This window comes from Lonchura striata, chromosome 1, assembly GCF_050655825.1.
Source record: "Lonchura striata isolate lonStrDom1 chromosome 1, ASM5065582v1, whole genome shotgun sequence".
Lineage (NCBI taxonomy): Eukaryota > Metazoa > Chordata > Aves > Passeriformes > Estrildidae > Lonchura > Lonchura striata.
In genome coordinates this window covers 5,008,384-5,022,419 of record NC_140703.1, presented here as the reverse complement: position 1 = coordinate 5,022,419, position 14,036 = coordinate 5,008,384, and the positions used below count along the sequence as shown (strand labels likewise).

The 14,036-nt window shown below is 42.1% G+C and overlaps 1 protein-coding gene across 2 annotated transcripts; it reads right to left on the bottom strand.

Annotated features, from left to right (window-relative positions):
- Positions 1-502: 502 nt before the first annotated feature.
- TAGLN3 (transgelin 3) lies at positions 503-12,092 on the bottom strand. 2 transcript variants are annotated; one of them, XM_021535379.4, is made up of 6 exons: positions 11,945-12,092; positions 11,672-11,787; positions 11,069-11,250; positions 10,043-10,217; positions 5,582-5,684; positions 503-1,050 (listed from the first exon to the last, which is right to left on the bottom strand). In XM_021535379.4, exons 3-6 carry the CDS (start codon positions 11,246-11,248, stop codon positions 909-911), a joined length of 600 nt encoding a protein of 199 aa, XP_021391054.1. In that variant the 5' UTR covers positions 11,249-11,250; positions 11,672-11,787; positions 11,945-12,092; the 3' UTR covers positions 503-908. The 2 variants fall into 2 exon arrangements, with proteins under 2 accessions (XP_021391054.1, XP_085438124.1); XM_085581998.1 differs by lacking the exon at positions 11,945-12,092 and having other exon boundaries at positions 11,672-11,869.
- Between the last annotated feature and the right edge of the window lie 1,944 nt (positions 12,093-14,036).

Below are 14,036 nucleotides of genomic sequence, written 5' to 3'. Positions count from 1 at the left end.
CTCAGGGAAGAGGAGGAAGGGAATAACTGTGGTGACAAGTAACCATCATGCATGCTGAGGCCATGTTTTCCAGGAAGCAGCCAAGTGCCTACCTGATGATGAGAAATAGTGGATTAATCCTTATTTTGCTTTGTTTTCACACACAGCTTTTGCTTTCCCTATAAAACTGATTTTAGCTTGCTTCACAAGTTTGTGTGCTGCAGATGACTCAGCACACTAGGTCAAGAAAAATCTGAGCTAAATTGGCTGGGACTACATGAATCAGACTCTGTGGATGATAAATATTTTTTTCTTTTTAGGAAAATACTTTAGGTGTGCCTTTGGACAACACTAAATTGAACATATAACACAGACTGTAAACATTATAGCAGGGAGTCACTCAGAGAGTCCTCTGGGTTAGAGATAAGAGAGATTGACCATTGAAAATATTTAACTCATCTGCACTGAACCATGAGGTTGTTGGTTTTGGCTTTTACCTCCTTTAAATAATGAGTCTTTGAGATATCTTTATTTTATCTTTATTCTTCAGTCAAACAATATCATCATTGAATTGAAGAACGAGGTTACTGGTTGAAATACAAGTGCAGTGTGAGACAAATATGGAAGATAACACTTTGCAAATAAATACAGAATAATTGTCTTTGCATAGTTCAGAAGTGAAAAGTAGGAGGCAGCACGTGCTGTGAGCTGACACACACCACCACAAAAACCCAAGTTCCTAGGCAAACTCTTGCAGCTGCAAAGAAAACAAACCAAACCAAAAATACCCCAAACCTTGGAGAGCACTAACTATTAAAAACCAGGCAGAAAGGGAACTAATAAGCATTTTTTCTTTTTTCTTTGATTTTTTTTTTTCCTTAACGGACCATGCTGCAGAAAGAGTGTTTTCTCCACAGACAGAGATGCTTTTAAATGATCTGCCTTGGCATCCCATAGCCTGTCATACCCGACTGTGATGCTCCTTTGTTGCTGCCCATCTGAAGGCCTATTACGTTCTGTCCCTGCCGAAGCTGCTCTTCTGAAAATCCTCGTCGATTCTGCTGTGCTTTCCTGCCCAGATACACAAAACATAAGCAACATACATACATACCATCAGTCTATGTCTGATCATGAAATCACACAGGGGTCAGGATAATGAAAATCCATCTGGAATTGGCTCATATCCCTTGTCATGCAATAAAAGTCATCTGCATCATCCCACGTGCTGGGCAATACTGGCTGGGCTAATTGCTTTTCTGCAGATAGAAGTAATGCTCTAGTCAAACCTACAATACTTTAGACTTTCAATGTCCCCATTATTGCAGAACCCCAAGGGACTTCCCAGAAGCTGTGACAGGTAAACTATTTGCAGTGTTGCATATAAAACACAAAAGGGGGTTAATTTGTGTTGAAGCCTATAGCTCTTAACAGCTGCAGTCCATGGGATCTGATCCATGAGACACTTACCTGTGCTGTACTACAAGCTGATACCATCTAGAGCGACAGTAAAAACTGGTATAATTTAACTCAGTGGTGTAAATAAAACGTGTACCCAGAGTGTACCCAGAGCAGCAGTGGGTCAGAGAAGGGACTTGCTCATTTTTGCAGAGGGGACACTGGTTGTCTGCAGGACAGAATGTTTGCTTTGTTGCCAGATCTCTCACCTCCTAAGCAATAGTCTTTGCCCTTTACACCTGTGTCTTAACTGTATGGCAGCTCTTTATGTTCTGTCAAAACACACTGATAACTTTTGTTCAGTGTCCCTGGCCTCAAAAGCCTTTTGGATCAATGAGCCTTTGTTGGAGCATAAAAGGAGCCTTTTTCTCCCTGGAAATGGCACTGAAGGCCAAAGTGGCAGCCAAGAAGAAGGAGAAAAGTTTGCAATCTTCTGCCTCACAAGCAACTATTCATCTTGGATTCATCCTTCATTTCTACCAGGTGGGGAAAACAAGTGATTTACGATGGAGAAGGATCAATTGGTTGTTACCAATGTGTCTGTACCCAGGCTGAGGGAGGCTTTCCATCTACCAAACCTTGCTCCCACGTGGGTAGAATCTATTTCCCTGCCGTGTCTGTTTGTCCTGTAGTCAGGTTACAGGTTGCACAGCAATATGGCATTGAGTTACAGTTTGCCTTTTCTTCCCCACCCCTCCACTGGATGAGAACACAAGGTTAGGTACCTGCTGTGATTGAAAACCATCAACACGATCCTCTCTGTGAGGGTCAGATCCTGCACTGTGCTGACAGCCCTGGCTCAAGTCCAAAAAAGCATTTCAATGCTCTGCAAGTTCAGGGTGTTCAGGAAATTGCAGGGGACGAACTCATGTCTGTCACCCTGATTCTTAAGATTTTCTAAAGCCTTCTGAGTTTACATTCTGTTAGAAAACTTTCCCACACATTTTCTGTAAACAACATATTGTTTTGCATTCCTTCATAGGGGTGGAGAAACTTGATGTACTGGTGGTTTGTCCAATGTCTTTGGAGAGGTGGCCCATTCACTCTCCAATCCACTGTCACCTTTGGAAAATTATAAAGCCTGGAGTCAGAATAATAAACTTCCTTCTTCTTTTTGCCTCACCATCACGGTGGCTCGTGTTGTGCTTTTCGTGTCCTATAGCAACACATGTCCACGTGAAAGCCCAGCAAAGTGGAAGGGGGAGAAAGATCCACAGGACACCAGGACTGACCAGTCATTTTGCAGAATGAGTGCACAAGTGGTGAAGTACAGACTCATAAGAGGGTTTATAGAGGCCCACCACAGGCTCTCAGATCCCACAGCTCTTGCCAGAAACTCACTGTTTTTTGGGAGGCACACAGAACTGTGGTGCCTCAGAAAGCAGGCCCCTCTCGTGGCTGCTTAATTTCTTTTCCAGAACACTTACACAGGCAGCAAACTACTGCCAGGATCTCCAGGAGAGGAAGTTTTTAGAATAACTCCTATTACCTAATTGAATCTCAGGTTCACTGTGTCTGCCTCTATTTTAATTTAAAAAACAGGAAAGCATTCTACTGTTCTATTCTCTTTCCTCCTAGAATTTTTTGCTATGTTGATGAGTACTTCCACAGAAAGTAAAAAAGTAATTAAACAGGGAAAAAAATAGAACTGCAAAGAAGAAATTAAAGGAGAGACTAAGGATAGGCTGGATAGGCTAATAGAAATTGATTGCATATATGGCTTGATAGTATTATTTTTATCATCACAGGCCCCACATTTAGTATATGATGGTCTTACAGATAATATGTACAAGATTTGTTTTTAGGTGAGTGGAAACAGCCTTAACTGAGACTAAGAAAAGAGATGAAGGCAAGTCTACTCACCTGCCATGCCTCACACTATGTCAAGCTCTGTTTGGCCTGTCTGGCATCACTCTTACCCAAAACTGAGCCCACCAGATCTGTCAAACTTCTGTGCCAACTTTACACCTGTGCTCGTGTTTGCCAACCCACAGGGTAACAAACAGCTATGAATCCATGAATCTTGCTAGGCAAGGACAGGGACATCAGTCTGATGGCACTGGGAATGTGAGACACTGGCAATGGAAAGTTAAATGGCTCAGCTCCAGTGTGGCATTATCCCAAAGACTGCAGATCCCTGCATGGATACTCTCACACTGTTTGATCCCAGTCTTTATGCTCAACTTAAGGTGATTAAGAGTCAGCCTGGAAGCCCTGAATGATGAGCAGCACAGGGTGGCAGTGAGAGGGTTTGGTCTGCCTGAAGGGATAGGGAAGCTACTCAGAGAACAGCTCCTGACTGGCAACATGCCCTAACAGCAGCTTTCCTTAAGGCAGCCACTGCAACACGGTGTTTCACAGGTGTCGGAACCCAAAATGTCCCTCAGACATTTTTGGATGTTCCAGGCCCAGGTCAGAGGCATTTGAGACCCTGGCAGGCAGCTGGAAACAGCTGTGATTTTGGGTTTGAGCCATGGAATGAGTTACCAACCTTGCAGGAAGGATAAGAAGTCACAAAAGTTTAGATATTAGAGTAGAAGTAGTCACAAAGTAGAGGGAAGAATTTTTGAGTGGTGTACAGGGGGGTTTTGGTTTTGTACATGGGGGTCAGAAGTTTTAAGATGGATTTGGGATTTGGGCCTGCCCTGTCCTCCCTCTTTCTTCTTCCTTACCTCCATGTTCTTGGTGATGTTGGCACTCACAGATTGGTTTAGAGTAGAAAGGCACCATTTAATATAGGTAATAGGCATTGGGAAAAACTGTAACCATGTAACATGTAATGTACCATATAAAAGATAGAAAATCACCATTTAATATAGGTAATAGGCATTGGGGAAAACTGTAACCATGTCACACGTAATGTACCATATAAAAGACAGCAGCAGCCCTGGGTGGGGAGAGAAGAAGCAGTCGGGGTCAGAGAGGATGTCAGGGTGTGTGTGTGCCTCTGCCTGAGCTGTGAGCAAACCACAGCAGCTCCAGAAGAAAATCTTTTAGATAACTTGCAATAAACTGCTTTGAGACCAAACAAGAGACTGCTGAGCCTTTCTTTGGAAGCTTGGGTGGGAGGAGAGACTTTTCCACCACACGGAGCCACCCCAAACCAGGGTGAGCTCTGGCTCACAGGGACTGCAATGGATATGGGCTGGCTATCCAAGTAGTATGGGCTGGACAGACAGCTAGAAGAGAAGGGAGCTGATCACATCTTCATCCATGCCAACAAAAACTGTTCCCACCCACAATTAAAAGTCCAGATGAAATTTAATTTTTCCATGTGGGGCTTTGTTTTAGTTACATAAAACAAATAAGTCTGTCTGGGTCATAGTGATTTCATGTCTGGTTTATATTAGAGAATGTAACTGGATTTGAAATCAATTTTAAACCCAATTATATTCCATAAATATCAATCTATTTGTGCAGTGTATTAAGTTAATGTAACCTGATTTCATAAAAACAATGCATAGGAGTTTGCATTCATTAATCTAAAATTCAAATCTCAGATTCAGTTTTACTAGATCAGGGTTTAAGACAAAGTGAAGTTTGCTTTATTTTTGCTGAGCCTCACCTAGACATCAGAAAATTCAAGCAAAGACAAGTAATCAGAACTCTTTTTGCTAACCTGCCTTCAACATTTCTCTGTAAGAGATACTCCTGGATGGCAGAAACTCATGTCAATAATATGCCTGCAGGGCAGGAGAGTAACTGCGGGAGGATTTCCTTTTCTTCCTGTCCCTGCTTTACAACCTCCCTAGCCAAAACAAATGGAATTTCAGAACAAATAAACAGTTTTGCCAAGACAGAGAATAAGTGGTGCTCCCCAAGAATAAAGAAGCCTTGGAAATTAAATCATTTTTGGTTTGATGAGAAAAGTAAAGAGACTTCATGCCTTCTCTTTGCTCCATGAAGGTGTTGCTTCTTGGGGGCTCACAGACATCCTTAATAGCCTTGTCTTCCTTAGTCTTTCTGTGTGCTATGTGATGTGAGAGAACAAACCTGATGACAAATGCACACTTTTCCTGCTTCCCTTCTCTAGCCTTCAGAGAGAAAATCCTCCCTGTTACAAGGAATTTTCATAAAGCCTAAAGGCAGATAATATTACCAGCTTCTCAGGGAAGACAGCTGAGAGCAGCTGAGCTCTGGACTTTACCTGTGGAACCAGGATGGATCTCCTTTGTAGCAGCCATCATCCTTGGTGACTGCCAAACTGCCCAAAGCCATTAAGGTTCTCTGCACTGCTGCCATGTCCTTCCCTAGAAAGCCAGACAGTGAAATTAATGTAGGAAATCCTTGCACAACAAATAGCTTGGCACACTGAAAACCAGTTTTATCCGATCTATTAACTAACTGCCCAGGTCCCTGACAATGTGCATTAATAGAATTATAAGTGCTGTTTTACCATTGCTGAAATGGAAGTACTGACATGCAAGGGCTTATTAAAAGTCAACAAAGAGATAGAGTTAAAACAAAACTTAGTTTTTCAGACATTTCTAGGTTTCCAGGCCCTTGATTATTTTAATGCCTTCTTCCACAAATAATGGTAATATACTGAGTAAAATGTGGCTGAAGGAGAATAGCATCTTAAATAACAATGCTTGTGTGTCAGTTTATCCAGAGTCAGTTTGATCCCTGTTCTAAGAGAGCTTACAGCAGTTCTGGGAGCTCCTGTGCAGATAAATTCTATCAGTCCTGCCCAAAGTAACCATCAAAGCACCTTCCTAAACCTTCCTACTTACTATGATGTTATTCAGTTTCATACCTTTAATTTCTCCCATTTGGTCCACTATTTTTCTGTGTTCTCCCTATGCTATGTTACTTCATTCCTCAGTTCAGAAAGGCAGGCTTGTCTCAGCTTTAGCCAACTAAAAGTTACATAACCCATTACCCAATCCAGAATGCTACCTTTTGGAATACTTTCCAGCAAAAATAAGTTGCAGCAGGTATTTCCAATTGTGCAAGGTGGTAAGTTATTGGAAATCTGACTTTTGCTTCTCTCTTATTAAATCCTTCCATAAGCATTTATATTCTTCCCCTCTCCTCTTTCATTGCAGTTCTTCCTCTTTCCTAAAGTACTGTATCTACTTAACAGATCTGATTCTGGCTTTTCACATGTGAAAACAACCAATTCAGAAAAAAGGAGACACCAGAGACACGATGGTAACAGAATTCAGAAATACCTCCAGTGGACCAATATTAATGAGCATCACTGTAGATGAGGCAGAGTGCAGAGGGAAGGGAGCAGTGCACACTCTGTATTTATGCAGTGCATATTCTGTATTTATGCATCACCCTGATTACAGCCATGTGCAAACCCAGGGCTCTGTAACACAGTGGCTGAGGTGAGGACAGCGTTCTAAAGCTGAAAACATCTATCAGCATCCAGCAGTGCCTGCCATACAGGCTACTAAGGTTTATAAAAATCCTATCTGCAGGGGACCATTTGCTAAGAAATAAAGGTCAGCTCTCTAGAACGGATGTATTTTCTTGTATTTAAGGCGAGCTGCACCAGAGGGGTCCTTGCAGGGGACATCCCCAGGGGCACGTCCACAGCTCCTGGGCAGCAGCTGCACCATATGCTGTGACAGATGCCACAGACAACGTCCTTGGGGTGCCTCCCATACAACAGCGACTGCCTGGGATGAAAAGGGATGCAGAGAAGGATTTAAAAGTGAATCGGCTGAATAATGATGGCAAGCAAAGGAAAAAGGCAAAAGGAACAAAAGGCAGGCAGTGAAATATGATGATCAAGCCCTGCAGAGCCATCTGGCAGCCCCCCCCACGCTCTGTGCTCAGCTCTGCTTTATTTGTCAGTGACGAGTGGGAGATGCTGCAGGGGGAAAACTGAGTGGGTGAGTGGGAGCTGAATGACACGTGATAAAACAAAGCTGAGGAGTGCTGTGGCTGAGGGAAGACCTGAATCCAAGTGGTCTCGTGTCACTTGCCCTCTTCCAGCAAAGGATACAAAGGGCTTGACAGCATTAAAGATAAAAAAAAAAAAAAAATTCAGGGAAAAATTTTAAATTTCCAGCACAGTCACCTTACAGAAGGGATCATACACCTTCCCTGAAGCTGGGTTTCACTCTGGTATTGCACCAAATTGTAGTCAGTACCTTCCCTTAGCTCCAGGACTTGTTTATTGACAGCCATGTGGGCTGCCCACCTGGCCCACAGCTTCAGCCTCTCTTCAGAGACCCACACTGATGATTCTCCTGCATCTCAGTGTCCTCTGCAGGCTGCTTTCAATAGCACAGCCTCACAGAGGAACTTGGCACTGTTTTTAAAACAAGAAAGAAGGGGTCTCTGCTCACTTCTTGTGCTAAGCCTTTCTCTTTAGGCAAAACCCATCTGGAAGGACCTCCTCTCCAGGGCCAGAAAGGAGAAGGTTCAGACACAAAGATGGAGAATTGCTCTGCAGAGTACTCCTGAGATGCTTTTTGTAAATGTTGAACAAATACCCAGTGGTTCAGCTGCCTCTTGCCTTCCTGGAAATATATCAAGGAGGGATCTGTAAAAGGCAGTGAACATGTCTTGGGTGTGGATCAGGAAAAGCTGCTCAGCACAGTACATTTGTGTAAGAAGGGGACAAAAGAGAGGTGATACTTTCCCTGGATCAAGAAGCCAAAGAGATGAAGAAAAGTGCAACAGATGGACTGAGTGAGTTTGAAATGGCCAACAGCAGATCATATCCTCAAACATTTTCATTAATCATTGCTACGAATTTCAAAGCAAAAGCTCATGGAAAACAATTAGTGCCAGGGGACAGCTGTTTCTCAGTCACACTTTTCTTTCCCTATAAACATACATTGACATCTCTCTTTCCAAAGAGATTATGGTGTGAAGTGTAGGAGTACTGCAATGATGAAACAGTGAAATAGAGACTGTCCTTTCTGCCCAGCTAAGGCATCCCTGCTCAGACAATTCAGCCCTGAAGCAGCACAGGTGCCAGAGGTCAGAGTTACAGTGAGACACAAAGAGTTCTCATTGCTGGAGAGACATATTGTGTCATCCCAGCACTGAAATGAGCAGCAGAAAGGATGAGAAGGGAGTGGGAAAGTGAAGCTTTGGGAAGTCTTAAAATAACAGTGAAGAAAAGCCTTGTATGTCTTCCTCCTAGGCTGCAAGTTGTGTTTTGATTCCTGTCCTCTAGAAGTTACTATCTTTTCACCTTGTGCCTGTTGAGAAAAGGTGGTGAGTGAAAGGAAATCAGGAGAAAGCCACTGGCATTAAGAGCATTATGTCTTCAAAGCAAGTCCTTTTCCTGGTGAGGAGCAATTTTCACATGCATGGTGGGAAGCCATTATGATTTGCAAAAGACTGTAAAGAACAACATCTGAAATGAGCATTTATCATCCCTGACAAGTTAGATGGAGCTTCTCTCTCAACATTCTGCTAGGCTGAGGGGTGGGAAGGTGCTACTTCAGGGAAGTGAAAATCCCTTCATTAAAGACATGTAAAGATAGATTGCATAAAACACTAAAGACTGAACTGGAAGAAACAATCCTGCCTTTGTGCCAAAGGATTTGTCAAGTGAATCTGGCACTCTGAGATATGTACAGATCCCAATAACTCCAGCTGTCAGTATGTCCTTTCCCTCTAAGCCATTCATGAAGAGCTCCCTGGTCTTTCATTTCTCCAGCTGTCCTTCAGACTAGTGATCCCTTCCATGTATATTCTGACTGTCTGTGAAAACACACTCCACTTTTTTCTCTTGATGTGCACTCCTACACCAACTATGCTGGCCAGCTTTCTCAGTGTATTCTTTTCCTCTTTCCACTGGTTGATTCTGGTGGAAGATTGTTGGCCTTTTCATATGTGCCTTTCACTGCTCTGCAGCTGTCTTTGCTCTGAGCCCTCAGCTCATTGCATCACCTTGTCCAGGGAGATGCAGGAGATACAGCGTGTTTGGTCAGAGCATCAGCATGGGATGTACCACCACAGAAGAGGGCAAACCAGCCCCAGGAATGCACAAATGACTCAGCTCTTCAGCAACTAGAACATGCAGTTTCCATTTCGAGCCTGGGATGGAGACAGGCTTCACCTGCCTTATGTAAAACCACAGGAGCACCCTGAGGTTTATTTTTTCCTGTTGTCATAGTGACCTCTCCTAAAAGACTGTCTCCTTAGAGAGAGAAGGTCAGCTACCATGGCATTAAGCAGTGAGTTTTGTTTCTCACTAGTCATAAATGAACCCTCATAAGCTTCACAGAGGCATATATGCTCCTGGGAATCAATTTCTTAGCTTCAATTTAAGCTTTGCTTATAATATGATGAGTGCAATAAAATTTTGTCATCAGTAAATCAGGGTTTTTACATGTTCTTATTAGGAGCTATTTACTTTGAAATCATTAACAGAGAGAACAGTTGTTTTATTAGTGAATTTCTATCAGAATGATGGGGTTTTGGATAACATATGAGCTTGGAAAGGTTCTGTTATGCCCTCAGGGTAATATAAATCCCTCAGAGGAAATAATGCAGCACTGGAAGAACATGGTAATGAGGTAAGGCAAACAGAAACAAAAGATAATTACATTAGAGAATATGCCTAGACAAAATGCATATCAAAGCAAAGTAAAATGAAGACTGTAAACTGACTTTTAGTTTATTATTTTACCTTCCCATAAATCCACTGTCTGGAAAATATCTGTTGTTCTTACTCCGTAGATTTCAGCAGCTTTTAAGAACTGAGATATTTGTTCCATCTGCTTGAAAGCCATTTTTGATTCAGAGATCTTTGCAATAGGCTCATTTCCCTTTGGATGCAAACTGTTTATTAACTTGCATAACAGCTAGAGAAAAAGACAGAAACAAAATTAGAAAGCAGGCACCAAACTAGAAGGCAATTTCTGCACATGAAATGATATTGCATAATGCTTCTGACCTGGCCAGTTTCTGTCAGGGATGAAATTTCTACAGTTAAAAAGAAAAAAGTGAATTGATAATAATCAAAGTATATTAGGAAAGCATTAAAGCTTTCATTAACTGAGGCAATAGCCTAACTATAGAAATCCTAATCTGCTAGAAACAACAAAGCAATCACTGGTAGAGGTTATATAACAACTAACAGAGAAGAAGCCTCATGCCCATGCCAAAAAATAAGCAATGTCAATTGAAATATTGTTAAAGTCACTTTGGCAGAGATTCAATGATTAGCATAGTCTTACAGCCACTGCAAACAGCAGCATCTGCCTGTTGTTCAATAAACCAATGGAATACAATGTTTTAGCTACAGAATTATTCCCAATAAGACAGTTATAACACAATCCTATCCTTCAAATTTGCTATATCTCTTCAACTTTCCTTGTCAACACTGATTATTTCTTTAAAATAAAAGCATACATCTCATTTAAAAAAAGATTTCATTTAACTGCATGAGAAAAAAATGCTGAAGGAATGAGTCATACTTATATATAAAACATGCATGACTCATAAGAATCATATTGTACTGATCTCAGTGCACTAGTAGGATAATTTATCTTCTGAGATTAAGACTCTTGGTCAAAAGGAAATAAATCAGATACTAATACATATATTTCTGCACTGACCATGAGCTCTGATTAATTAATCTAAATGAAGACAGAGCACAGGAGCACTGTGCATATAAAAAACATGACAGTGTGCAATTGGACAAAACACTCACTGTTCCATCCATCAACCAGGTCTGAAAATGTTGCCTTCCAGGAGGAGGGTGCTCTATCTGTTCTCCACACTGTACAATAATCCAGTTCACCAGCCTAGACTCTAATTCTGCGTCGTATTTCTGTTCAATCTTTTCCTGAACTTCTCGGCTTAAGCCATAACTTGGTCCTCTGTTAGCCATCTCTGGAAACAAGGGAGAACTTATTTAGTGGGCAGAGTCCCAGTCCACACCTTTGAAGTATGCACAGGAAAATTAAAGGATAAAAGAGTGAGAAGCCCACGCTAAACATTAGACAGTAGAACAGATGTTCATCAAAGCTGTAAGTAACTGTATGGCACCAAGTTATAGCTCCACAGAACAGGGGAGGGATAAACAAGGGAATATCCTTTTCCAAAAGTACAAATCAGCTACATCTTTTTTAAAAGGAAGGAAAAAAACAGCAGCCCCCCACCCCCCCCCACCCAACCACAAGAACAGTAGTAAAACAAGATTTAAAACAGGTTTTAAAGAGAGGCTTCTGCTATGTTTACAGAGAATACAATAGGGTTGTCAGATCAACGTTACAGCTGCCTGCAAATCCAAAAGCACTTTAAAATTGCCTACCTAATGCTTGCTAATAAGAAGAAGGTTGTGCATGGGAGCTCAAGCAATCCGATTAAAGATGCAGTCGGAGTCTTCCTCAGCAGAGATGCAAGGATGGAAATCCAGAGCTCAGCACACTGAAAAGCAAAGATGAACTGAAGAGATGAAGGCTGCCACAATGCCCCGCTGCTGCTGCAGCATCGTGGTTTGAAGAACAGTGTATTGATTTGATTTTCCTCACATATGAGGAGGGTCAGAGCAGGGGCGTTGCTAAGAGCCATTAAAGAGACCTGCCTCCTCAGTCACAGCCCAGGGCTCCTGTTTATCTCGCCCATCTGTGCTCTGTTTTCATGCATCTTTCCTCAGCCTTGTGCTGTTCACCCCACCGGCTCAGATTTACTCCACCTAGTCTGCATCAACCCAAATTGCATCAAGCATCCCAGTGACAGGCAGCAACACAACTAGAGGCACTCTGTTAAATGCAGGTGGCAGGAATTACCACACATCTAGTTTATTTTTAGTCCTAAGCCAGAAACAAATCCTTTTTCTCCCTGTTCTGCATCTTGATAACAAGATAAGAGTGTGACAAATAATTTCTCTTCTACCCTGTTCAAATGCTGATAACAAGTTTGAACAAGGGGACAATAGGATGAAAAGTGAAGGAAGAGGAGGCAGGTAGTAGAATATTATTATAGGCCTCTCATCAGTATATATTAGCCTATCAAATAGTGGAATGGTGTCCTGAAAAACAACTCAAAGCACTGAAAACAAGAGGAAATCACTAAAAGGAGCAAACCTACTATAAAGCACAAGGATTTTACTTTCTGCTGCTATGAGTCAGCTAACCACCAGTGATAGGAAGGGAGCTATGCCCATGTGCAGTCATTTAAATTTTGATTATACCACTCATACAGTGTGGAAGGGGAGAGAAGAGTTAAGACAAGACTTTTCTTGTGGTCTGATTTAATCCTATATTAAATAGAATCACTTTGCTTCTTTCTGAGTTACATGAGACTGTCAAATATCTTTCATTCATGCTGCATTGTCCACCCTGGTATGAAATAGTTTCCTTTTGGCAAATTATTAATGTTCAGCTTGAACATTGCAAGGAGGTTGATAAACCCAAGGTGGATACATAATCAGTTTGGTGAACAAAAGTCCTTCTGCTGCATTTGGAGAGGAAAAAAAAGGGGGGAAATCCCCCCACTCCCTTGTATATCTGTTTCATAATGGGCACTTCATCCATTACTTTCTCATAAGATGCTGAATTCTCAGACTTGCACTGCTTCTGACGCTGCTGGGCTCGAACAGACTCAAGAGATGAAAAATGTAACAGATGACCTAATTCATCGTTGTCCTCCACAGGCATTTCATTTAGTGCTTTCCCTTCTTTGCTCTGGTAGTTTGAAAGCCCACGAAGCACTTGATTACATAACTCAGAGCAGGCTACGTGACAGGGCCACCACTTGGGCACTTTCTGTCTCAGCGAGCACCGGCTGGAGGCACGGCGGATGCGCAGGAGCCACAAGCCTGGAGCTCAGAGAAGGACCAGGCTGCAGCTACAACAGGAAGAGGCAGAATCTGAATTTAACATCCTTTCTCTTCAAGCAGCTCTTAAGGGCTGGGCTTCACTCTCTTTGGCCAGTCCCACAACCGAGAAGCTTTATTTTGCAATTTCAGAACTTTTTGTGTTCTTCTGTTTAGAAGGGAGCTACCGAGGGTGCCTGGCTGTTTGTGGTCACACCAGGGGGCTGAGTGCTCACTAGCAACAAGATTTTGTGAAAATCACCTACCTTTGCATCAGCCTCTGCTTCCTAACTTGGGGGCAGGGATCAGTAATTTAACTCTCCTAAGCTGCAGAGCAGAGGTCACTCCCTTCACAGATGTTGGCTATGCAACCTGTTCTTGAGGGGCTTTTCCACACTGGGAAAGCTGAAAAGCTTGCCCATCAATATCAATTTTTAATAAGGCTTTGAAAAACTGGGAAACTGCAGAGGATTGGAAAAATGCCAGCTCCCCACCAATATTTTCCAAAGTACCATGAAACAAATCGTAAGCCTGCTTTCTGTGCCATCAATCCTGGGGAAAACAACGGAATAATTTTTTTAAGCGATAATGTTGATGCAATTTACTAAATGCTCTGTAATATATTAGAGTTGGCTACTCCATGACATGTTGATTAGGGAACTAAACCAATTCTGAAGCAACATGACACATTAGAGAGATTAAAGCTGGCTAACTAGTAGATCCTATAATATGACTGTAACTGAAAAAACATTAATGATGGTGTATATTTTATTCAGTTTGTACAAGAATATGTTCCCAGGCCTGAACTAGTTAATTTTATTAGAAATTAATGAAAAGCCCCCCGCTCCTAAGAAGATCC

Bases quoted from the DNA above. Each gene is read 5' to 3' on its own strand.
- TAGLN3 (XM_021535379.4), bottom strand. From the start codon at position 11,248: ATGGCTAACAGAGGACCAAGTTATGGCTTAAGCCGAGAAGTTCAGGAA. The intron at 5,685-10,042 runs GTAAAATAATAA...CTGGCTTTCTAG, and splicing joins GACAGTGGATTTATGGGAAG to GGAAGGACATGGCAGCAGTG. The intron at 1,051-5,581 runs GTAAAGTCCAGA...GTATCTGGGCAG, and splicing joins GATCCATCCTGGTTCCACAG to GAAAGCACAGCAGAATCGAC.